The sequence below is a fragment of the Maylandia zebra genome, linkage group LG12, assembly GCF_041146795.1.
Source record: "Maylandia zebra isolate NMK-2024a linkage group LG12, Mzebra_GT3a, whole genome shotgun sequence".
Classification (NCBI taxonomy): Eukaryota; Metazoa; Chordata; class Actinopteri; order Cichliformes; family Cichlidae; genus Maylandia; species Maylandia zebra.
In genome coordinates, this window is record NC_135178.1 from 16,741,486 (window position 1) to 16,767,276 (window position 25,791).

Here is a 25,791-nt window from a genome sequence, read left to right on the forward strand (position 1 = left end):
CACGAGCAATTAATACAACTGAGAAACTTTCGCTTATTAAAATATATATGGAAATGGGATTAAGAATAGCAATGTGTTACACTTTGACAATAATGCCTAGGAAACACTGGAAAAGCAGACAAGGCTCTCAAAATAAAGGCTAATTGGACTTTTTTCCCTTCTTATTTATTTATTTGCTTATATGTAATTTATTTCATGGTGCATACTACACCTTAATGCTTAAATAGTTTGTGTTGTGAAAGAGTTTCCAAGTAATCGCTTCAGTGAAAAAGGAAAAAGAAAGGAAAAAGAAAAAAAGTGGGCCTGCAACAGGGTTTTCGAAGTGCAATAGTGAGTCTCTGCCATTCATCACCAGTAGAGGTCTCTGGATGCAGAGCAGGGCAAAGTTAGGTCTCAGTCAGCTGTACCACATGGGGTGTCACTGTGTCACTGCTGGACGCACTCGGGACAGTGCTGTGAAAACTGGGAAACTGCTGACAAGGAAGGCCCTTCAATCGCTCTTTTCCTGCCAGAAGACCTGCTTCAGCCTCTCACATCAGAAGGAGCGCCGGTGTTTTGGGGTGGTTGCTTAAATTTTTGTGGGCTTTTTTGTTTTTTATGCCAACCTGGTTCTTGTGCGCTTTGGTTGTTCGGCAGTTTTCGAAGCGGCTTCTTACGCTTTGCGCTCCATTCAAGTTGAACTAAAACGCTCCACACGGGGCTTGCCCTGACTGAAGTTGCCAGAAAGCAGAAACGATGTTTTGCCGAAATCAAACAGCGAGAGCCACCGTTGCTCGCGGCTCTGCCCTTGAAATGGAGATACGGCGGGGGAAGTTCAGAAAGAGCGTTTTCCTGGACACATCCCAGGTAGACTCTGATTCTCCGATTGTCTTATCGCAGCCGTCTCAAACACACATACACACACAGAGAGAGAAGAGAAATGCTCTGTTTACAACTTCGACTGATCTCACTCCCTCTACAAACCAAAATATCTGGTAGACTTTTAATCTTGCTCCGAATGCGAGAGTGTAGCCTGCTTTGCTCGGCACACACACAAAAAAACTTAATTAAATTGCACAGGAGAGCTGCTGCTGCTGCTGCTGCGCTCACGTCTTCAAATTAAACGTCTAATTGCAGCATTTCCAAACCGCTTTACCCGACTCTAAATAAAAACTAATAATGTACCCGCAGAGACTTTAACGTGTCTCTATGGTAACTTCCTCAGCCTTGTATTGTGTAGTTTTGGTTATGATGCTTGAACCTTCAGATGCTTTTCTTTTTCTTTCATTAAATGTATTACATTATTAAATCATTACACATCTCTCTGACATTTTATCTGCAAACTTTCTCAAAGCAACTCACTTTTAATTCTTTTTAAATGTTTCACTTTTGACTGCTGGGCAATACATCCTCAACAATAAGTTGGGAACTAGGTCAAAGCTGTAGTCCTGTGTTTTCCCCCCTCAGCTGTTTGTCACTGGATTAGAACTGCAATTCTTCCTGCATGTTTTCCCTCTTCCTGCTTACAAATCGCCCATGTCAGCATCTGCTTCATATTAGCCACTGTTTGTCAGTAAAGCAGGCAGGCTTAGAAGTGACTTCCAAACTTACCTCTAATTATTTTTACTCACGATCCACTTTAATAGTGTTTGGGTGGAAGTCTTGCCTCTGTGCACCTCTCTTTGCACTCCCTTCCAGACATGCACACTTGCCTGTGAGCCCTCATTAGATTGCATGTTAATTTTAAACTGCTTTTAGTCAAAAGCACATCCTTGTTGTTTTTGGATCTGCTAAATTAAAAGTACGCTCACATATGAGATGTGTCTGCAGTTCTGGAAGCTGATGATTGGGATTTTGTTTTGCCAGACAGGAGTAAGACAAGGGGATGTGTACGTGTGAAACAGTGTGTGTGAGCAAAGAGACGGGGAGGCCCAGATGTAAGAGGATACATAAGGAATGTTAATGGTGCAATATAGCAAACGATCAAGGCAGGGTATTGATTTGCTCTCTCCTACATCCCTGAATCTCACTTGCTTTATAACCGTGTGCAGGCATAAACATTGTCAGGCAACTGTATGTTCACCTGTTGTTTATAATTCATGTCACAAGAAAACACTACTAACCCCTGGGAGGTGAGGCACACTCCATCGTATTGATCCGCAGTCAGATTTACTCGGATCCGGCGTCTGAGGAGCCTGTATATATCATATCTGGCACACAGGCCCGCACAGGCCAGTTACACTCACTAGATGTGCAGCGGTGTTAATGTGGTTAAGTCTGTACAGCTTCACAGACAGGAGGGGATGATCTCATGTCTTGTCTGGTTTCTATCAGGTGGTGCGAGCTGAAGATCAGACATTAAATAAAAAAAGGAGCTTACAAATTGCATAAACAAACATTCTCAAAGGCACTGTTATAAGAGAGATGAGGAAATAGCACAGTCTTTTTAGTGTGCAGAGCAGGAGTTATTAACCTTATTACATAGTAATCATTAATTTGGCCAGTGTGCTTTAGTGAAGGTTAGTGTTTACCTATTTTTGTACTGTTTTGTCTATTCTTTTGGGAAATTAAACCAAAAACAGTTGAAGTACTGATAAGAAATGACTAGCAACACCAGCCTCAAAGCTAGCTTCATAAATATTCCACCTCTAATTCTCATTACTTCCCCCCGGTCTCTGTATTAGTTATTTATCAGGGTAAAGACTTCCTTTCTTTTCACAACGACAACAATGATCACTTCCTTAACTCTGTAATCTGCTTTCCACTGGTTCTCATACAAGAGTAATTTGTGTCTCTGCCTTTGTTGCCAATGCTAATGATCCTCTTTCAGGAACTTGGGACCTTCCTCTGGCTCCGTGTGTTACGGGGCTCTCTCTGTGCCACCGTGGAACCAATCTGCAGCATTTCAATGAAGCGCTGTGAAAGCACCCTGTTTTCACAGTGCCAGGGAGTATCACGTTTGTGCGAATGTGCCAGCACTTGATTCTCTTATGTAAATGTGTGCGAGCGAAGGTGGCCTGTGTCGAATTTTTCTAAGTCAGTGACATGTTATCAACAAATGAAACGCACACACCATTTATCAAATCCAGGCCCTTATATTCCATCAGATATACAGGAGTGCAATTATGAATTTGCATTGCATATTTTTTTATCCTTTAAATGGCGTTAAAAAAATCCAGTGGCAGACGTTGGTGATTTCCATAAATTGTTTAAGTAGTGCAATCAGTTATGCAAATAAAATATTCAAATGTTTAAAATATTGCCAGGCGCTGCTCGACATTTAGATATATTACATCCACGGCAAGCTTTTTTTATGCTGCTTGAATGTAATTCGAGTGTCTCTACATTATCGAAACATAAAGGTCCTGGCTGGCTGTCTTGCAGTGTTCTCTCTCTGCGTCTTCTGCGGCATAGAGCCGAGGCATGCTGCTGTTTTTGTATCACAAATTGACAGGGTGATATGGCCACAAGCTGGAAGAGTGAGAAAGCGAACAAGTGATTTGTACAGATGTCCACACTGCAGCCGTCTCGTCGATCCTTTGACTGCCTGCTCAGTGGGAGCGAAGAGCACATCTGCTTTTTCACTCTGATCCACAAGGCCACCAGTGTATCTGTACACAGTCTATACACACACAAAAACACAAACACACACACTGTCTCCATCCTCACCAGCTCTGTTCTTTCAGCTGAAGCCAGCCAGGCATGCGGTGGGAGATTGGGATAGTGCAGTTATTATGGAGGTGGTGGTGGAATGTCCACTATTTCATTGCTCTGCCGTCGTGCCATGTTTAATTCAAGGATGGACCACACTGGTCCACAGCGCTGTGGCTAATACCAGCTATAAAGGGCCAGGAAGTGGTTAGGTATACGCGATGGCGCGCCCATCCACCCACACTCTTTTCTCAGCCTGCAACAGTGTATGGCAAGGTCTGGGAGTGTGCCATTTCTGTTGGGAAAAAGCTTTAACAGTTTTGGGTTGTGGTTGGCTTTGGTGTCATGCTCTCCTCCACCCTGTGTAGCCACAGGCTCTCTAAAGGAAGTATCCAAAGTGAACATAGTTGTGGCTTTAGTGAAATTTTGGATACTAACTGTCTTTGCTTATCATTTGGCCATAAAAAGAACACGTTAGTCAGCTAGAGAAAGGTTTATTTGCTTTGTTTCGTTTTTACTAATTTATGACCTTTTATCAGTCGAAACTGTTGCACCTTGGTAATATTTGATCTACTTTGGAGTTACAAACCAGTATGTTTTCTCCAGATGTTTAAACGTGTGTTTTATAGTTCACAGAGGCAGCGGCCTCCAAGTGCCGCTTCTGGTGTTTCATGTGGCCTGGCAGAAGACTGTGACCTCTTTATGTAAGCATATATCTGCCTGAGAGCACACACGAAGGGAGAGAGGTCGCGTAGATGTTGTCGGGAAAAACACTTTTTGCCAACAAAGACAAAGCACCCCAAGCCGTGCATCCGCTGAGTGAAGACTCACTTTGAAGGAATGCTGAAAGTCTCACATTCAAGGCAGGCCTGTGTACCAAAACAAAAAAACAATTGGCTTATTGCGCTGCACTGTAGCCAAAAACTAAACACTGTTCTGGGGCGTGAAATGCCTGGGAAGGGACTCAGAGGCCTGAGCTTTCTGAAGACTGGATGCACTCCGCTTTCCTGAATTCTTGAATAACTGCTTGAAGACTGCCCTACATAGAGATATGTGCGCGTGTGTGTGTGTGTGCGTGCATGCGCGTGTGTGTTTCACATGTGTACCCTCAGGGCTTTCTCGCATTTTTAACACTGCAGGGGTACAGGAGAGATGCCAGGGAAAAGTTTAGCCATTGTGAAACCTCTCTTCTTAAACAAAGCTTCGCCACTGGAGCTGTCTGCTGGGAGACTTTCTGGGTTTGATGTTTTAACCAGTAAATGTTTAACTTTTCTTTTCTTTTTTTTAATGGCGACGTCATTGCGGAGGACTTTTCCCACGCAGCGTCTGTGAGCTCGCACAAATTTTAAATTGTTTAATCTCGGTTTCATCGAGACTCGGGTAAAATTCAACCAATGGCCAGCCATTGTTCCCCGTGGTAATGGCTGGACTGTTTGCCTAATGTGTTTGGTGATAGTGAGAACAAAGCTTTATTCTTCAAATAAAGTATTAAATAGATTCTAACTTCTTTCACTGTTGAACTCAACCCACGCGCCAATTTCTATTATTTTCATGCAAGGCAAGGTTATGCTGTAGTTTATTATTTAACACAACGATCTGTTGTTTGGCATGAAAACTCACATCAACAATTCTTAATGTCTTAATAGTGATTTGAGTCTAATTTATTCATTTACTCAGTGAGTGAGCTATTCAAAGAAACAGCTGACAGTCACCTCGTAGTCTAGGTGTGTCTACAAAAGCCCTTAAGCTCTTGTATTGACAGTATAATATAAACTAAATTGCCATTGCAACACTGACTCAGTTGTTTGAATTTCATCATTGCTGTGAGTCTTTACATTTGCCAAGGGGAAAAATATTGTGTTACATATAAAACAAAATGTACAGTACACCTGTTTGTTGGGGTTTCTGTGACCCACAAACATGCACGCATCATTAGACTCAGAGATACAGAATGTCCTTGTGGGCTGGCAGCACTTTCCTCACAGCCTTATCTTATCTATAAGGCCCATTGGGTGGATAAAACTTTTAATGCTTGGGTTGCAGAGATGGTTAGTCTCATGATGGTAAAAGATAAAACTACATTTCAGGGTTATTGTGGGGACTTTTCATTTTTAGGCAATCAGTGTTAGCGCACTACTTTCTTACCCTCTATTGTGGCTTTGTTACAGTATTCTAGTTCGGTGATCTACTTCCAGCTTCTTGCTGCTGTGAATGGAAAGTTAGGCTGCCTTTGTGTAAGGACATAAGTGTTCTTGTCTTGCTGTGTGGTTAGTGTCTCTATTTGGCAGCTGGTGTCAGGGTGCAGTTTAACAGCTGAGGGTCTGCTGCTTCTTATGTTGCAAGTAAACCCCACCCAAACACTGATATGCACTTTTGCACATTAAAGGGTTTTGTTGTGAACAAGGCGACAAGACCGATAGCAGAACAGGCGTGTAAAATATACATATAGGCACATAGAGGAAGTGAGTCACACTTACAGCCAGTATCTAATTCACACATGTCTGTACATTGTGAAGTCCCTGCCTACCGTACCAACAAGTATTATGAATGAAAGCTTATGTTTTAAACTTGCTGTTAATCATTCATGTGATCATTCGGTCATCCCCTGCCTCATACGCATACACAGACACACACATACAGACAGTGACTAAGCACCAGTGTCTCTCTGAGTAAGGTCCATTGCATATTCTCCTTTGTTCACCCAGCATACGCTGTCCTGTGTAAGGCTGTCACTGGCAGTGATTCGGTTAACAGACAGACAGAGAGCTAAGTATTGGAGGCTTAATCACTGGATACTTTCCCACTCTCCCAGATGGGAAACTTCCTCCATGCATCATCAGAGCTGTCTCACTCAGTTACTACCTCAGTTAGTGAGGTGGATAAAGCTTTTGAGTCAGAGTAACCCAGACCTGTTGCCATACAAGTCCCTTCTTGTCTCCATCCTCTCGTAATATTGGGAAAGAGGGTAATGTTACAATGGAAGGATTTGTGTTCGTCCGTTGTTGTGAACTAAGCTCACGTATATGTGTATGAATGGCTGCGACATGGCATTAAAGAAATATGAAATGAACTAGAATAGGCTCTGAATAAGGTAGTAGAACAGCGCTGTGTGATTTCCTCTGGATTGTATGACAGAAATGGTAAATTTAATGGAATGTAGAGCAGGTAAACCCTTTGTTCTGTATCCGTTTGCCAGTCCTTGTTCTTCTAATTCTATCATTCCTAACACCTTCTTTCTCCCAAGAGCCATATTATGTGGGCCACTCCACTGCTTTCGGGCTCAGATCCCCTGATGAAACAGGGAAATGGGTCCATTTTGACACATACTTCAGGGCTAACCCACTTTACTGATCCAGATTCTTTACTTATGGAAAGCCACAGACGATTTGGTTTATGTTCCTTTAGTCTCTGTTTTTTAAATTAAATTTTTTTTTTTTTTTATTATTCAGCCAACTTGTTCAGCCAAGCTCAAACACACTGCACAACATCATTTGACTGTCTTATGTTAGAAGTATCTTCTTCCTTCTAACACAAGACCCCCACTGAGTACAGCTTTGTTAAACATTGACAAAAAGGCACACATGCACACCCAAATTCCAACATGCGGTATCATTTACAGTCCGAGGCACTTGTCGTCAGCCCCTTTTATTACCGAGGGCTTAGAAACATGAGCGGCTTTGTCTCCATGAAGAAAAATGCCATTCTCTGACAAACATGCTGTGCTTGAAATAGAAATCTTTGTAGATGTTGGCGTTTGTATGTCGCGCTTGGAATTTGGGTTTATGAAATTATAAAACCCCCGAGGTTTGAGGTTTCCTACATCTTGTATGGCCCTAGAAGCCAAAGAGGGCAACAGTGAGGGGGAAAAAACTCGCTTTGCACGCTGTGTGGGTTCATTGCAACATTTCATATTCTAACTTTAGCCTGTAACTTCACCAGGGACAAGTCATTAACCTTCAATTCCACACATTCAATAAGGCTGAAGGATATGGGGCATGTCTATGTCAGCCCACTGTGCTACACCTTTTTCTACAGCTCTTTTTGTTCTGGTCTTGTCTTTCATTTCTTTTTCTGCACAAAGAGGCTTATAACCACCTAACATTAATATGAAATAGATAGAGTCAGGGCCTCTCTTTTATACAGGAGAACGCACAGTGAAAGGAATCAATACTGAGAAATGTTCAGAGGGGCAAGTGGGTGTGTTGTGCATGCCCGTTCCTGCACTGATCCAGGCTTTTGTTTTCATTTTGTGTAATCTCACTGAGATACAAAGTGATGTGTTCAAGGTAAATGACCGACTGCACCCTACGGTGAACGGCATGTAATAACCGATAAACTGTGGATGTTTCAGATGTAGGTATTGTGTTGCTCTTTGTACCAAATAATTTAGTGCGGCGTTGGTTCTGAATTCACAGCCGCATCTTAAATTTGTTGCAGCGCAGCCTAATGGGGAGTTCTCTGAATGTTACCGTGGAGAGGAGAGGGCAAAGGGGGCACAAGCGCCAGCGATGTTCTCTGTTTTGTTGATGCCAAGCAGGTGTTTGACTTTATGAGAGCAGATGGTTCTACTATGCATGTCTGCTTTCCCAGCATGCTGCACAGTGTACAAGTCCCTGCCAGCATGCCTGCGTCTTAATGTGTGTGTTTACTGGGCCCAGTGGCAGACGGTGCACTGTCACATATTGTAGTAAGGCTGGGTTTTTTGCTCATGTCTCAGCACTTATTTTCTGTGGTCTGTCCCTGTGTTTTTTCGTTATTGCCTACCTCAAGGAACGAAAGTGATCATTGTAGGTGTTCACTCATGCGGATTTTTGATGTTTAATTATGCATGCCGTCAGATATGAATGATACTCTGAATACCTTTGTGACTATACCATCAAATGTGAGCCGCATTTCGATGTGAAAAAGCACTTGTAGTGTCAATCATATTGCCAAAAAGATATTAGGTAGAGCAGATCGAATGCCAGTTTGCATCGTTTGACAGCAGTAAAATAGGATGGCCAATCAGGGCTTCAAAATGTCATAACAGCACAAAGGAAAAATCAGTCAAAAACTGCCTTAAAAGTATTTCACAGCATGCAGCCATCTGATACACCTTTATAGTAGTGTTCGTGGTTTTGTTGGACTTTTCTTGTACGTCACACTGAAATACACTGCAATCAATCAATCTTGTGATTAATTGTCTAGCCAGAAAATGAACTTTTCTGCTAATTACAGCTTCACAGATGCTATGATGTGCTGTTTTATGTTTCATAGTTAATTTAAGAAAATCAATTGGAGGCATTGTTTGAACAAAAGGGTAATTTGAAGAAGGCACTTAGAGTTTGAAGAATTCTTATGGAAGATTCTGCTACACTGCTCAAAAAAACAGTCAGTTAAACTTCATGGATATTGATCTGGTCAGTTAAGTAGCAGAGGGGGTTGTTAATCAGTTTCAGCTGCTTTGGTGTTATTGCAGTTAACGATGGGTGAAGTCGAACAACAATAGGGCAATCCCCAAAGCAGGAATTGTTTTACAGGTCAAGATTACTGGCATTTGTTCCTACCTCATCTTTTCATTTGACTAGTGTCAGTGTCACTACTTGTAGCATAAGGTGATACCTGGACCCTACAGAGGCTGCACACAATCCTCTAGGACAGAACATCAACATTTGTCATTGCCAGACGGTTTGCTGTGTCTCCCAGCACAATCTAAGAGCATGGAGGAGATTCCAGGAGAGACGGCAGTTGTTCTAGGAGAACTGGACAGGGCCGTAGAAGGTCTTTAACCCATCGGCGTGACTGGTGTCTGCGCCTTTGTGCCAGAAGGACCAGCATGAGCTCGGCCAGAGCTACAAAATAACCTTCAGCAGGCTACTGGTATGAATGTCTCTGACCAGACAATCAGAAACATAATTCATGAGGGTGGCCTGAGGACTAAGCATCCTTTAGTCTTCCCTGTGCTCAATGCCATAGAATACCATAATTGGCAGGTCCATCGCCGACCTCCTGTGCTTTTCACAGATGAGAGCAGATTTATCCTGAGCATATGTAGCAAATGTGAAAGGGCGTGGAGAAGCTGTGGAGAAAGCATCATGTCCAGCATATTTCTTTCCTTAGATTTCTGGCATGTCTTTAAATTCTGTAAGTTGAATGAACCTTTCCCTCAAATTATGTGACATCCTTTTCTTCTTAAAACATAACCCAGTTCATTTCAGTATAGATATCCGGCATGATTGTTTTCCCCATTGACATCTGATGTGCTTCTAAACAGTGTATTTGTTGAAGTTAGGTTAAATTAATACTTCACTAACTGAAGAAAAAGCGCAGTACAAAATCACCGATGTGTATAAAAAAAATTAAACCCAACATGTTGTTGGTTTTACATAAAGGGCACATTATGCATTATTATCTTTCTGTGCCTGTGTCCAAACTCAACCCTCACTGCATAATTCCCCCGAGTACAATGAGCCAGCCAGTCAGAAAACCTAAGAAATGCTAGTGGCTGCGAGATAAATCATTTGCACGGTGTCATGTGAATATGAAAGAAACATTTTTATCAAGAAGTTAATTCCAGTGCTGAAGATTATTTTTTGAATATTCTGAATCGAGGGGGGAATTTATAAACAACGAAGACCTTCAGTTCGTATAAGGTAATGCTGCCTTTCCATACCTTTTTGATTAAAATGCCACATTAGGTCCTCTCCCTCCTCGTTCCAAGCTGGCAAAAGTATTAAACCTAGCATAAAGATGCAGTGTTTGTTTGATTTGTAGTTTCCTGAATGTCTCCTCTGCAGGTGTTTAGTCTTGTATTGTTTCTGCAGATGTTTCAATTAGTGGCTCTTGCTTTGGTTTTTACCCACAAACAAACAGCGCCTTGGCATTAATCAGTGATAAAAATAAGTTTTATAGTCCAGCAGGCATGACCTCATGCCTAATAAAACTACAGGTTTTCAACCTTTTGTTTTTATAATCTTACTGTTTATATTTGGAAACATTGTCCTCTTCTTCTTCTTTTTGAACTTCTCGTGTCTGTGAAAGTCATCTTTGTCACGTCTGGTTTTAGTTGGAAACAAACAGGAGCTTTTTTTACATCCTTTTCCCTTTTTTTTGTTGTTCTTGTTTTTTTTTACTTCCCCAGATTAGAGGCTTTTAAGTGCACCACACAGACATCAAAGCTTTTTCACTTCAGGCTGTGTGTAACCATTATTTCTCTGTGAAGTACTCTGTAACTTGCACTGTTAAACAGTGTTTCCCTCGGCGGCACATCTTGCTGTTGCAGCTGCTTAATCTGCAGGGGGAGCCATTGTTCCATTTCACATTGCACAGCTGCTGAGCCGCGTCTTTCTCCTTCCCTTCACAATTTTAAATGTTCACTTTATATTCATGTTACGGTCATGAATACTAATTTTAGAAAATCATTCACATTTTTAAAAAAAAAACGTAAATGAATTGCCTTGGTGTACACATCCTCCCTGAGCCACACACATGTCCTTGTATATTGCACAGCCTGCACCCCTGAGGCAAGAAATCAATTGAGATGAATTTCCTAACGAGAGAGTTCCTCTTTCACTGAGATGTCTGGTCCTTCAGAGTGATGAGATGCTGCAGTCTCCTGTGACCAGCTGAGCTAGCGTTCCTGAAAGTCAGCAATGATTCTGGGGAGCAGCCAAACTGCCGCTGAACTGCTGAACTGTCTCTATAGTCGTCTGTATTAGAGTCTGTTTTTCTTTCACAGCTATCAGTAAAATGGGTGATACTGAGAAATAAGATCAGCCCTCCAACTAAGCACTTAAAACACTCCCTGGCCTTCTACCCTGACTTAGGCAGCCTCCTCGCCCAGATCTTGTATGCTAACCCATGGGTTCGGGTGAAGGCATCCATTACAGTATGGGATTTCCAATGAAAGAAGAATATCTGTTGCGTGATTTGCAGCCGGATGTCTGACTTTTCATCTTCAGCGTTGCACACATCACCACAACATCCCCTTTACCTAACCTTAAAGTAGAAGCTCCATCATTTGGACAGATTTCTTATTAAGTGTATCACACTTCAAGCTGATACACCTAATAACAAGCTAGGCTGTTGTTGCGATTTACAATGTCATTACACCGTCTCTGCGCCTGAGTTATGACTCTGTGGCTGTCGCCGCAGGTTTTTCATGCTCTGTAACTGAGAACTGACCTCTGGAGGGGGTTTCCTTATGAAATGTCTGGTTTCACAGCTCATCACGCACGGCTCTCATCATGTTGAGCAGTGTCTGCCTTAAACTACCCTAACACTGCCAAGTAATTGAAGTCTTGTGATATTCCAGTCTGTTGAGTCAGATTTTCTGTTTCTGTGCGCCTGTTCTTACTTTGATCAGAGCATTTTTTTTCCCTCACTGTGTGCAATCACAAAATATTTTAATTTTATCTTAATGTAAAACAAAAAAAAACTTCACCTTTGTGACTTTTTGTGTTAAATGTTGGTGTACAGCGGCTGATTTGGTGGTCTGGGAGGTCTTTTATTTTCTCTGTGTGACCAAAAATCTACTTGAACGTGTGAAAAACGTTTGTAACAATCCCGTTTCATTTTAACAACAGTATTTGCGAGCATGATCAAAGGCACTTGTCTAAATTTGGAGACCATTTTTGTTACAACTTGTTTATATCTATTTATGTCTAGATGTGCATTTGTGTATGTAAGCGTGGGTTGCTGTCTGTGTCCCTGTGTGTAATTTAAGCGAGTGGGAGTCGTGGTGGAGTTCAGATTTCAGATTTGGTTTTGATGATAGTCAGACTTCTTTGTTGTGGTTTGGGGCACGGCTGCCTGAGGCCCTCGTGTGGTTCCCTGCCCTGTTCTGCCGCCACACTGTGCCTCAGCCCAAAGACAGCATTTAACTTTTTACACATATCGATTTACATAAGGAAATAATCCAGTTACTCATTAATGCTGATTAGAAGTTTAACATTACATTTGTTTGAAAATCACCAGTATGATTATTTTCTTTACACTCTTTTTTTTTTTTTTATCTCCCTAATATTATTTTATATTTATGGATTGCTGGTCTAAACAATAGGAATACTCTGTGTTCAGATTTGTGGGATCTGCCGATGATGTTTTATTACAACATGTCTTTCTGCTTTTTGACATTTGAAAACATTTGATAAAGGAAACCTGGGTGTTTTGAATTGTGCCACCAAACCCAGCCCTTTCTGTCATTTATGCATGTGGAAGGTTTTTAAAGATTAAAACAATAATAAATCCGTCTTTAAGCCAAAGTACTTTTTTTTCCAACGTATACATGCACACTGCCGTTTTTCATTGTTATGTTTTTCTAACATAACAAAGTGTCTCCAGTATGTCTGTCCTACACATTAACATCAACCTCTTGTTTCTTTTCTTTCTCGCTAAATTGAAAAGCACCTCTGACTTCAGATTTACAGATGGGTGTCATGTTAAAGTGGAGAAAAAGACTTGTCCAAGTTGCACAGTTAAATTCTAAAAGAACAGCCCCACCATTGTTGTTTCGGCTAGATTCATGTATGCTAACCCAAGCAGTTGTGTCCCGAGCAGTTGCAGTGCTGACGGACAGTTTCTGTATATTATACAGCCAAGCGCCCAATAAAACCAGTTTGTGTTACATGTTGATGTCTCTCTGCTGTCAGACAGCCGAACAAGTAAAAAACAGTGGCTGAACCATGCCCATTAAAACGCCTGTTAACTAGCTCTCACCTACTGCCATTTTCCAAGCTGCTGCTCTTTTATTCTAAATCCTGATTTGAATCCTGTTTGCCAAGTCACCACTCACTAAAGTTAAAAACAACAGCTGTGCTGTGGTTTTGACTATATTTACACAATATGTTGGAAGCGACAGAATCTTTCATTCAGGTCTGTTTCCTCTGTGGTCATCTGAACGTGCTGCTGCTGTGCTCTGTCACTCACAGACGTGAAGCTGAACGGACCGTGGGCAGCAGCACTTCTGCTGGAATTAGAACTACAGACAGTGAAACAGCCTGTTTGGAGCAGAGCTAAAATCAGGTTTATTATAGGCCTGGCAGAATGAAGGATCTGTCTGGTATCCTGAGCTGAAACTTGAAGTGCACATTGTGGAGATATGTGGGGCAATCTTATAACTTGTTAAAGCAGGTATAACAGCTTTTCATCCATCCATCTTTCGGAATTGTTTTTCCAACGTGAGGTAAGAGGCTGGGCACATTCTGGACAGGCTGCTGGTCCATCACAGGGCACAGGGCAGGTATAATATTTCCTGTTTAATGTTGTTTGGCAGAGCACCACCAGGTCACTCTGTGCTTTGACTCCAGTGTGTTTTCCTCCAGCCGATTAGGTGTACAGACAGGAAGTTTTCCATATTCCTCCACACTTCCTTTCAGGAACAACAGAGGCACCGGGTATTGTCTTTAGAGAGGTTCAACCCTCTGTGATTCTATTATGCAAGGTTCAGTGTGTGTGTGTGTGTGTGTGTGTGTGTGTGTGTGTGTGTGTGTGTCTTCTCTGTTTTCATTAAACCTCAGAGTTGGTGAGGGATTAACTGGTTGTGTAATACATTGGCTCCCTCATAGCAGCCAATTAGCACATCTGGCCCTGCTTCAGTCAGAAGAACAGTCACTGCTAATGCAACAGTCAATCAGGTAACTGCTATTTAACATCGCAAAATCGGTCAGGCCCAAAGGTGTCAGGCTTCTACACATCCCTCTAATCAGCTGTCTCTGGCTAGCTGAGTTTGCCCTATTCTCAGTGGCTTCGGGCCAAGATGCAGTGTTTGAGCTGGTTAAACCGCCTGTCAGTATGCCCTGTCATTGAGATAATAGCTGTTTTCTGTCTGTTTTTGTTCAGCCTCTAGGCATTTGTCATAATATGTAAGTCTTTGTGGTTTACTGCAGGGAGATTTACCTGCAGCCAGTTCTGCCTCGGGGAACTGCTGCTGTTGTAATGGAGCTTAAGGACAAACTAAATAGATTAAGTGATATTGGAGTAGTTTATATATTTTATATTGATTTTATCTTTTGTTGTTTGTTCATTCTTTAAAAAAAACATAAAGATAAGATAAGCTGACTTATTAAGTTTGTTTCAGCCCAGGTTAGTACAGTAGTACAGAGTTCAACATATTTCTGAGGTCTTGTTGGATTAACATTTTTCCATTTCAGCAGCATGCCAGGTCACCTTTCACAGAGGATCGGCTGCATGTGATTTTAGATTCTGAGTGATTTATGTATCCAGTCAGATGCACACACGCTCACACAAAGAGATGCCAAAAAGCACCTCTTTGCATTTTAACTCAACTATTTCTTTTTCCACCCCCAGAACAATAAATCTCCTGTCTTACTGCATATGTTGGTATCTGCAGCAGATTAGCCGGCTGATTTGAACTCTAAGGGTGGAGGCTTTTCTTGGGGAAATGACCTGGCTTACTGCTGGCGCCCCTGGCTCTGCCTCTTTGAGGTGAAAGGGCTTAATCAGCGCTTTTGTTTTCACTGTTTGCATGTGTTCACAAGTTTAGGAGACATGCTCCAGGGTGATGGAGTTCCATATGGACATGTGTGTAGAGAAGAGTCATCCCAAATATCTTGTAAAACTGAGGAATGTGGTGGGAAAACATCCTGTCACTATGTCATGTAACTTTGTTTTAAGGGGTGATCTGACTAATGATGAATCCTTTCTGGTGACCTCTGACTCACCTCAGTGTTAAAGAGCAGAAGAATTTGTGTCCTTTTAATTAATGTGTCTGAGTGAGTAAGTAGCCTGCAACGTAACGCCGGTTTCCTGTTGAGGGGTCGGCTTGTGGTTTGCTCAGCACAAGGAAGTTTACACGCATCACAACAGCGCGGGCATGAGCGCACTGGAGAGGAGACTGGGGTGACTTTTGTTTTTTCTTCCACACCGTATTTTGTGTGGAGCAGATTCCGATTGACTGTAAACAGTTTTTCCCAGACATAAACGCAACCATCAGGGGAATTTGTGGCTGAAATTCACATGGAGTGAAACTTTGGGATTCTCTCTGTTGAGAACACAGGAAACTGCAGCCAGCTGTGATCTTTGGAAAGGAGACCGACTTCTGGCGTGGAAAGAAGCGCTTTATTTTCAAAGTAGGGAATATTCTCGCTTTGATAAGGACCCCCACACGCAAAAAAAATGACTTGAAGAACCAAAAATATTTGTTGGATATTTTAAGAATTTCCTGGAGAGTTAACAGTTGTCCACTGATACATGAAAGGTTTGCGCAGTCTGTTTTCAAAGCAGGTCTTTTTGAACTGTGCTCACGCGTGTGACCCTGATCTATGTATATTGAGCGACTCTTTTGGGATACGTGATATTTTTTTTAAAAAGTTAATCGTACAAAATGAGTCAAATATGAGTATTTCCACTGTTTAAATGTTTCCTGAAGCACCTCTTCTTGAATTAAGCCGGTTTTCTGTGATATTTCGGTGTACATTCCCACTCTTACTCCACTCTGACACTGTAATTCTCCATTTATTATCAGGCTATTAAGATGAACAAAGCTCTCCGCCCCGCTGTGCTTGCGTGCTGGTGCGGTATTTGCTTTATGTTTGTGTTTGCTTTATGGGCGTGAGTTCTGCTTTGGCAGTCTCTCTCTCTCTCTCTCTTTCTTATTTTTTAAGAGTTATTATCAACACCAGAGGCGCGTCGTAGGGGTTAATTTAGCGCCGAGTTGGGCAGCGTGAGGGCGCACACAGTGGAGTAGTTGTGCCTATCATTCCCGCAGAGGCGATGCCCTTTTGTGGAAAGGTCTCTTGTCAAAGAGGACAGACGGCGTTCACAGTCGGGACACAGAGACACAAAGAGAACAATTGCATTTTAAAAGCCTCCATTCTTTTCCAGCTGCCGCTGGGTGTTGACTGTGGGTGTTTGAGAGGATCGTTGTCGCCCGGAGAGAAAAAGTACAGAAGAAGAATACGCGCCGTGAACGAGTTGGGGGAATTTTATGGACAGGGTTGCTACAGTGCAGTCGATGCTGTCATGCACTCCACCTCTTGTCTGCTTTCCCGGTCCTACTAGGCTTGTTTTGGATGCGGAGAGGAACTTTTACGCGTTGTTTTACGCACTGATTTCTTTCTTAATCATTGACGACTGAACAGGACACTGCCATAATGAACTCAGTGTCCCCGGTTCCTGCGGGGTAGGGGTCTGAACTCAACAACTTCAAAAGGAAGTCAATCTTTTCGTTACCTGCCTAAAGGATGCCAGTTGATAAGCACGCAAACATGGAGGAAAAACTGTGGATACTGGAAGATCTCAATATGATGTACATTCGTCAGATTGCGCTCAGTTTGCAGGTAAAAGAGCAGATTTAATTTTGTTATGGGCAATCGCCTCTGTCTGACTTTTGCAAGCTTGTTTTATGTTTGTTGCTGGCATTGCTGTGTCTAGTTTACAGCATTTCAAAGTTGGGTATGTTAGCAAAAGTGTTTTGTTTTGGGGTTTTTTTTAAATTAATTTTTGTGTCCCGATTGATCAACTGTGAGCACAACCAGTTTGGCCGATAAATGAAATTCTACTTTCAAATATGTGCTCCCCAAAGTACAGTGCATCCTCTGTCTGCAGTCTGCAGCTGTTGCAAAGTTTACAGAGGGGTTGTTTGAGGAATCTTTCTATGTGACAAACAAGTTGCACTGACGCTGGTGCGGGCTCTTCTTTTTACAGATGGCAAAGCTCTTACTGACAGCAAACAGAAAACAACACTGCATGCCATCCATCTCTCCCTCAGTGTCTCCCCTCCCAACTGGGGTTCACACACAGTCCACAGCTGCACATGTGGGCCTCACAAGTCCCTGTGGGAGTGTGCATGCATGTCTGTATGTGAGAAAGAGTGTGCTATTGTGCTCCGAGTAAGACACAGAAGGGAATCAATCTGTTTAATTTGACAAAAGCTTTATTGAGCATGCACTATCTAACCTCCGTCCTTTTGCAAATCACCACTGTCTTTGTTCCTCTTTCCTTTTTGGAGGAAATACCTGAAGAATGAGTGCTTCATTCAATAGAGTTAAAAGGCAGAAGAGACATATGGCCATTGGAAATGCTACAGGAATGTCAAAGAGATATTCTAATATTCTTTCTTTTCTGTCTGTATAAGCTGAAAAAAATATTGCCTGTCTGTGCTGCAGCTGTGTCAGAGGTTTCAAAAGCAGAGAGTTTGTTTCTCACCATGTCAACAGAACTCTAGTCCAAAAAGTCTTACACTGTGTGACATGGAAGCAATATAAGAGGTGATATTACTCATGCTGTGTTGTACCTGCAAGCATTTGGCATTGTTTTTGAATTTGAAGTGTTTCTTTGTTTGTGTACCCATGCCAAGTGCCACAGAGCATGCCAGGTGTCTGGCTTTTCATCACATAAGGGAAGAAGCTATGAAGTCATGGAGACTGCTGCCAACTCCAGGTTAAGTGAGGCCTGGTATATTCTTTTTTTCTAGGATGCTTTGGTTTTTCTGACTCTTGAACTGTCTTTGAATGTATCATTCAATTTGCTCAAGAATATCTTTATAGTATGTGTGCCTAAAAATAGCTACACAAGTTCTTAATGACAACGTGATCAAACACTAATCAGGGTGTTAGTTGCTGCTACAGAGGCTCTTTTGATGAAGAATGCTGTTTACTGCTTGGACATAGACCAGAAAATGGTGCGTTGTCTGAGTATTAAATCTAAGGCATTACTGTGGAATGTAGATAACGAGGAGTTTCTGTCTCAAGATCTTTGTGCTTGTAAGCATTGAGCCGTCTCGGTTCCAGTTTAATTTTTGTAAATGCAATTACAAGGGTAGACGTGTGCAATAACAAGATGATGGCCTCTAATTCAGTCATGTGGGAAAGTTTTCTTGTTGCTTCCCCTGCTTCACAGGGAGTTCAAAGGTGAAGTGTCAGCTGCAGAGAGGCTTTACTCTGCATTAACCTGTGGGAATTTCAGTGTGGTGGATGGCCTTGCTCCATACTTTTGACTGGTAAACACTCAGTTGTTTGCTCAAATGCTCATTCATTCACCCGCCCCCCTGCCACAATTTCTTCTGTGCCTGGGTGGTTTTATGAAACAAGGATTCTTTGACTGAGCTGCACTGCATGGCCCACACTGACTGCAATTTCAGCTAGCTATGGATGTTTTTTGCTCCAGGGTCTTTCATAAGTGTCCTTTAGGATCATCAGAGCTTGCAGTTATTACATGTGAGCCCTTTTCTCCTCCATGTGATTTTTTTTCTCCCCTGCGGCAACATAACTTATATGTACAACATATCTGAGGGATGTAGAGGTAGTCCTTCTTTGTTATAGATTTTCTTCACTGATTATTTCAGAAGAGAAGAGAGCATTTCAAAAGAAAAAATTAAGGAGATTGCACATAGGTGTACTGAGGCGCTGAGGCATTATTCAAGCATTTATAATTGTAGAGTTAGGAGGGAGGAAGGAACATTTATTTTCAAGCTCAGTAGGATGCAACATTTCTCCTCTTCATGTTTTTACAAGTCTGTTAGAGTAGCTGTTGCTACATTCGTGGTTCAGATGTTTTCAATATTCTGTCTCTTTTATGAGGCCGTACCATAGTTGTGGTAGTTTCTTCTTTAGCTCTACATACATGTTAAAAGCATTTGCATTGCAGGATGCAGGATTTACCCCAAAGGAGACATAGCTGATAGGAAAACAGGAAATGGTCATGAGTAGTTATTGTTTCCCACCAGGAGAGACAACATGATGTCATCGAACCCATTGACATGACTGGTCATATATCCCCCATACTAAGCCGGATATAACTTTTTTTTTCTTATTTACTTCATACTGATTGCTAGTTTCTGGTCTACTTCTTCTTCTGAGTTGCAGAGTTAAATGGTGACATTTGCAACTATTCTTCTGAGGTCTTGTTTTTTTGCTCAAGTTGCAAAATGAGGATTTGTGCACAGCGCTTTAGCCTGTAGGTCAGTCATTGTTTAGGAAAATACAATTCTTTCTCTGTGTTTGTTGTCTTCCTGCTGCTTTTCATGCCCGTGATGTCGTCTGATTAAAGAATAATGAGATTCTCTTTTTCTGGATTCTGCCACAGTTGTTAGATATGTTGATATGATGACCCAGCATCATTTGCTGAACATGAGGAGAGCACAAACTGGAAGCGTAGACAAGTAAAGTCAAAAACAGCTGCTGAAGAGCAGCAGTGACTTTAGTCATGCAGTCATGGTCAGTCATCTCTAACCCCGGTTAACTGTGAGCTCATATTGGGGGTGGTGGGGGGTCATATGGGAGTTTCTCTCTGCCTTACCCGAGAGTCGTATTCGATTGGTCACACGCTCCCAAAACCTAAACTTAGCTGAGGCCATGCCTCAGATATTTTTACAGATTCTGGACTCTGCCATAAATATCCGTCGACTCATATTCACGTCTCTTCGTCTGTTCATCTGTCCCCTTGTGTGCATGTTGTCATGTGCTTGAGAACATGCTTCAGTTATATAACCACACACACAGACACACAAAGTGTGCGCTCCGGTAGCAGAAATTTCTTAGCTCCGAGCCCTTTAGACCCCACCAATGCCATTTCTAAATGGAGGCGGTGTTGGAGGGGCAAAGGCCAGACTGATAGCAGTTAATCCGTATCTGCCTTGGGACAGTAAACCAGTATCTTGGGCCCTGTAACTGGAGGGTTTGATGCGCCAATGACCAATGCGTAGCAAGAGCAAAGGTTAATCTTTTTTCTTTTTTTTTTAATGGACAGAAATGGTGCAGATTTAGTCATTCCACTGGTGTCCCTAGACTATAGTTTTTGCTATTTAATGTTTTTTTTTCTGTTGTTATTCTCCTTCATCTTGTTGTTGTGTTTCTGATCTATATTCATTTTCACCATGAATTTAATCACTATATGTTTCATTCATCCTTTTGTCTAATGAATTTCAGCATTCAAGCCCACCATACCCCGCTAATGAAGCACCTAGTCAGTAGATGAAGTCTGCATGCGCGTGCATCTGTAGGTGCGCACGTCTGTTGGTTCAGCCGGGAGGCTCATAGCCTGTGTTACAGCAGACACAAGTGGAACGTGTGCTAAAGCTAACAGCACTTGTTCACTTTTGATACAGGATACACAAGTCAAGTCTCAGCCAAAACACATTCCTCTGCAACAGACCACTTGATTGCGCTCCACTGCTTGCTGTGTGTGTATCTTTGTGCTTCTAAGAATGTGTGTAAGTAAATATTTGCAAAGAGTAATGATCCACTACTGTGAGCTATTTAATCTTTTATTTGATTAGAGACCTTTGGTTTAATGCCCTGGATTTCAGTGTCAGTGTAAGTTGTTATTTAGCTGTTTTCATTTGATCTGAATTAAGATGAAAGGTGTTGAAGCGATTTTCTACAACCTCAAATGGGTGGAAATAGCCGCACTTATTTACTTATAAGAATCATGTATATGTGTTTTAGCCTGATTGCTGTGTGTTTTTGACTTCTGTGCCATGGATTACTACAGTACCTTCCAGTTCTTTCAGTGCTGTATGCCAAAAGCAAGCACAGTGTGTAGGAGCTAGAGGAGAAAGGGGGCTTTGTATCACATCACACACACACACCCATTTCTTCCCACCGAGCCCTCTTCTTTCTTGGAACAGCACGTCTAGCTCCTTACTCACGGCCATCCAGCTAACGTCAATCCTGCTGACTGCAGTCCAAATCAGGTGGCTCCCCTCCTCACGCTTGCACCCCAACATTCCCTGTCCCCCATGGTTATTACCACAGTGCTGTGTACCTCAGTCCTCACCCCAGGCATCGCCCATTCAGCGGTTAGTAGGAACAGAACAGGTCTGAATAGGCGCTCTGTGCGAGCAGGAACCAGTTAGATGCTGGAGCCTGAGCCAGCTTCCTTTGAAAAACAGCAGGCATGAGCCAGGAGAGTGAGAAGCAGAAAACAACATGCCAAAAGGTGTTGTTATTGGAACATCGACCTGCCTCCCTGCATCTTTCAAGCCTGCCTCATTTTGTCATTCACTTTCCTATCCCTGCTATTTGTCTCCGAAGCTATTGGATAGCCTCACTCTGTCTGCGCAACCGCCTCAGCTTATGTCGCTTTGTTTTCCCCCCACGTTGTGTTTTATCTAGCCCTCAAGCTTCACCTTTCTTTAATCCTCCAAAGAAAATTGGAGCTTCTTGAACTTGCCACTACAGGCATGATTCAAGCCTGCAGACTGGATTTGAATCTCTGCTTGACTTTTTGTGCATTCAAGCTCACAAGTCAGTGTCAAGCGTAGGAATTTAAAATGGTGTGTTCCATTTGTAAAATGTGAAATTAAAAACATCTGAGCGTGCCGGGGCTGGTGGCGCAGGCTGGTGGCGCAGGCTGGTTATCAGATGGTGGGAGCATACGTTGCGTTAAAAAAGAATATTTGGTTGTGTGTTTAATTAAGCCTGTAGATGTTGCTTTTGTGTTTGCATCCATATGGATACAATTTAAGCTTGCGAGACGAAGTCTGCATGGTGTTCATTATTGTGTGGAAGTTTATGAGTCTTGCAGACCATTTATTTTATGTCTTTGATGAGGTTTATGTACTGTATGTGTGGGATCTTTGCAGTGTGGATGATTGTGTTCAGTTTATTTATCTCCATCGTGTGCATCGCTGTTTTTTGATCTTTGATTGTCTTAAAATTGCTTGCATGCAATAGGAGCTCCATCAAACAGGTGGAAGCTTAACGTGATGGAGAACAAGTATGAACTGTTACCCCCATTAAACCAATCCATTACCCAGTGTGAATTCCCCTGCAGAAAGCATGACTAGCATCACTAATATACAACCCTTAAAGATGTCTCTTCAGGAGCAGCATGAGTTTGTGTCCCTGTGTTTCTACAGCAGTCCAAAGTGCCTAATTGAATCACTACTAACTGCAGGATGCTTTGCCACTGAGTTGCAGCATGCTTCTGAAGCGGTGTCGCTGGTGGGTGTCTGTGTTTGGCAGGTGGAACAACTCTGTCAGCATTTGCAGAGCTGCTGTCTGACCATCTGACAGTTCTGTCTTCATCAAGGACAAGAGGGATCTATTTAGCACTCTGATTTTCACATCATCTGTGAGACCTAGTATAATAGATTGTGGCTTGGCTGCTTTATTGTTAATGTTTGACTCATACAAATGTAAAATGACAGAAAGCAACCTGGCCAGCTTGTGTTTTATGCAGCTTGTCTCGGTTCTGTGGGTAGACGATGAATGGCTCTGCTGTAAAGGGAAACCTAAAGGCATAGGGGAATTCCAGGGTTTGGAGGCGGCACACAGCAGAAGCTGGGGCTTAAGACTGAGGTAGATCTGAGGGCCAAGGCTGCTGAATGGGGCCTCTTGTTGTGGTAGAGGGGTGTTGATTGGCATGGCGGAACTGTATGCCTCCCCCAGCCACGTCCCACACAAACTCTACTAGATCAAAAAAAAAGCACAGTGTCTCATCATGATGATCTCACTGGAAGAAACTCTCCAGCTAGATGATGTCATGCTACTGTTTTGTAGTTGGGGTCAAAAGCTCAGGGTGATAATAGGAGGGTGTGTGTGTTGGATGGGTGTATATACTCCTGCTGGATGAATTTGACTGGAGCTGTTGTTCTAAAATCTTTGGTTTTAATCTCTTTCCTTCCTGCTTACACGTACACATATGCATACAGTTGTGATCAAAGCTTTACATCCGCTCATCATGGGCATGAATATCATGGTAATTTGGGGCTTTTAATGATTTCTTTCAACCGTTCTTGTTCTAGGGTGAATGATTGCACAGCATGCATTTTTAATGACTTTAAACCAAAATTGGGTGCACACGGTTGGATTTATTTGGGATTTTCTCTAATCTGCACAGGGTGAAATGTATACATACACTTGCACTAATATTTTGTTAAATGTCACTTAGCACGTCACACCTCGACCAGATGCTTTTGGTAGCCATCAGCAAGCTTCCATCATGCTACCACCACCATGCTTGACAGGTTGTACCACGGTACAGTGTTCCTCTTAGTTAACTGCGATGTTAAACTCACTTCACTGTGGACGGTGACACTGATGTCACAGGGACGGCTTTGATCACCAACTGCGAGGACATCAGCTGTGTGTGTTGTTATAGGCAGGTAATGAGTTTCCATATGTCACAATATCTGTTTCCAATCTTATCTTCTTTAGGAGATGAAAAGGTTAATCTAGCTTATCCTCACCAGGACTAAGAAGGTGGAGAGGGATTCTTATTGGCTCTATAGAGGAGCATGTCTCAGTATTATTGGCTGAGACAGATAGTTAACTCTGCCGAAGACGCCGCCTAAACCAGTCTTTTCTGAAGCACTGTGTCATGGGTCAGCACGTCCCCATGCACAGACGGCCACTGGGTTATTACACAACTACACGAGTCAGTTCACTGAGGCGCTATTTCAGGCCCATAACAACACACACAGCTGATGTCCTCACAGTTGGTGACCAAAGCTGTGAAATCCATGAAGATTGACAGCGAGTGTATATATAACTGAATGCGATCACTGTTGATGCAACTTGCATAATATTCCAGGCAGCGTGTTTTATCACGCTGGCTGTTAGATTTCTGGTGTTTTAGTGATAATGAATGTCAGGGTCAATATTTTTATGTCTTTAGCAAAATAATAATTTAAATAACATTTTATATAACTCAGATTTACAGACTGCTGAAGCTCCACATAACTGTTACAGCTGTATTTAAGATACACAGTCATGAAAGATGAATAAATGCCACCTCTCATTTTATCTGTGTCTTTTGAAACTTCTGACAAATTAACAAAAGGAAATGAAATATCAATTTGCATATATGCAGCTTTAATTTATATATATTTGGTCTACATCTGGCATTTATGTGAAAGCATATGTCTGACTCTATATATATCTATCAGGTTTTTCAGGAAAGAAAAATATCACACTGAACATGTAAAGGTCTCAAACTTTCATACAGCCATACAGTGCCTGAGGCAGCCTGACACTGGGAGCAGATCAATGACCCCGTTTGTCTCTAGAGGTTGTCGTGTTCTCTTAAGGCCAGCAGGGGTCTTGTAGGCTCACCATCTTGAAAACAGAAGTTGGTTAATTCCCTGCTATATTTAAAAAAAAAAAAAAGGTTTGGGATTCATTCATCATGCTTGATTTCTCTAATAAACTAAAACTTAACCTAATAAAGCTGTGATTTTGATTTAGGTAGAATAGAGCAAAAGCAGCAGTTTCTATTTCAAAGTTGTGTATGCTACAGTTTAGTTTAAGTTACACGAACAGTAGTATTTGGGTAAATGATAGACTATAAGGACTGTGACACAGCAAAGCAAACAATCATCTAACTTACTAATAACTTAATTTTTTTTGTGACTACTGGTACTGTGCAATAAAGAAATCAGAGCTTATTCGTGGGGTTGGATGTTGTGGGTTAGTCTATGTAAAACTGCCTCAACCATCATTTAATATCCTTTTTTGTTTTTCATATACTATCCGTCCTTTAAGCCATGATTGTAATTAAGATTTCATTCTAGTTCAAGCTGATGAAAAGATTGCAAATCAATCTGAGAACGTCCAGAAAATTGCTCTATAATTAGATGCACGACTATAAAAGGCTCTCGGCAGAAAGGAAAGGAGCTGAGGACATACAGTAACGGCAGAAAGGAAGGAAAATACTTGTTTGGGGATGAGGGCTGTTGTTATAGAGTCAATAGGAAGTGCTTGAATCACAGAGGGAGAGAGCTGAGGAGGCCAGTCTGGCTCGAGGAATTTCCTCTCATCCTGTGAAATGCAGCGTAATGACACAAATGCTATCATTCATTCGGCTGGTCCGTCTGAGTTATGCAACATTAAAAAGCTGAACCTGACCCTGTGAGCATCCTATCTTTTGCCATACTCAGTGTATGTACTGCCATTTGCTAAACATGCACAGTTTAACCTTTTTCTTAATTTTTTTTTTATGTGTTAAATCTTTGCATCATTGTTTTGGTGCTGGTACTCATGTTTGTTGTTCCCTTTCAACTGCGAGTGAAAATTTGCCCCAGACAGAAACTTTTAAGGCTGGCTCCTGCGCAGCTAGTTGCTGATTAAATCTTAATCTGATTAACTGTGGGATATTTACAGCTCTGAGTGTTACGCTATCAAGGCTCATCTTGTTTTTGTTGCACGAGACTAAACTCACAGAGAGATGAGAGGACTGGAGGCAAATTTTAAGTACAGTATGGGTATGGTCACATATTTG

The 25,791-nt window shown here is 42.0% G+C and overlaps 1 protein-coding gene across 4 annotated transcripts in view; it reads left to right on the plus strand.

Moving 5' to 3' along the window:
* The first annotated feature begins 419 nt into the window (after positions 1-419).
* rtkna (rhotekin a) overlaps positions 420-25,791 on the plus strand; it is a 53,482-nt gene continuing 28,110 nt past the window's right edge. For 2 of the 4 annotated variants that reach the window (XM_004544353.2, XM_024804467.2), the window contains exon 1: positions 420-846. In XM_004544353.2, the coding sequence (XP_004544410.2) occupies positions 736-846 (111 nt within the window). In that variant the 5' untranslated portion in view covers positions 420-735. Of the gene's footprint in view, positions 847-15,417; positions 16,908-25,791 lie in introns of those variants that run through there. The other 2 variants (XM_023155399.2, XM_024804465.2) reach the window with 2 other exon arrangements.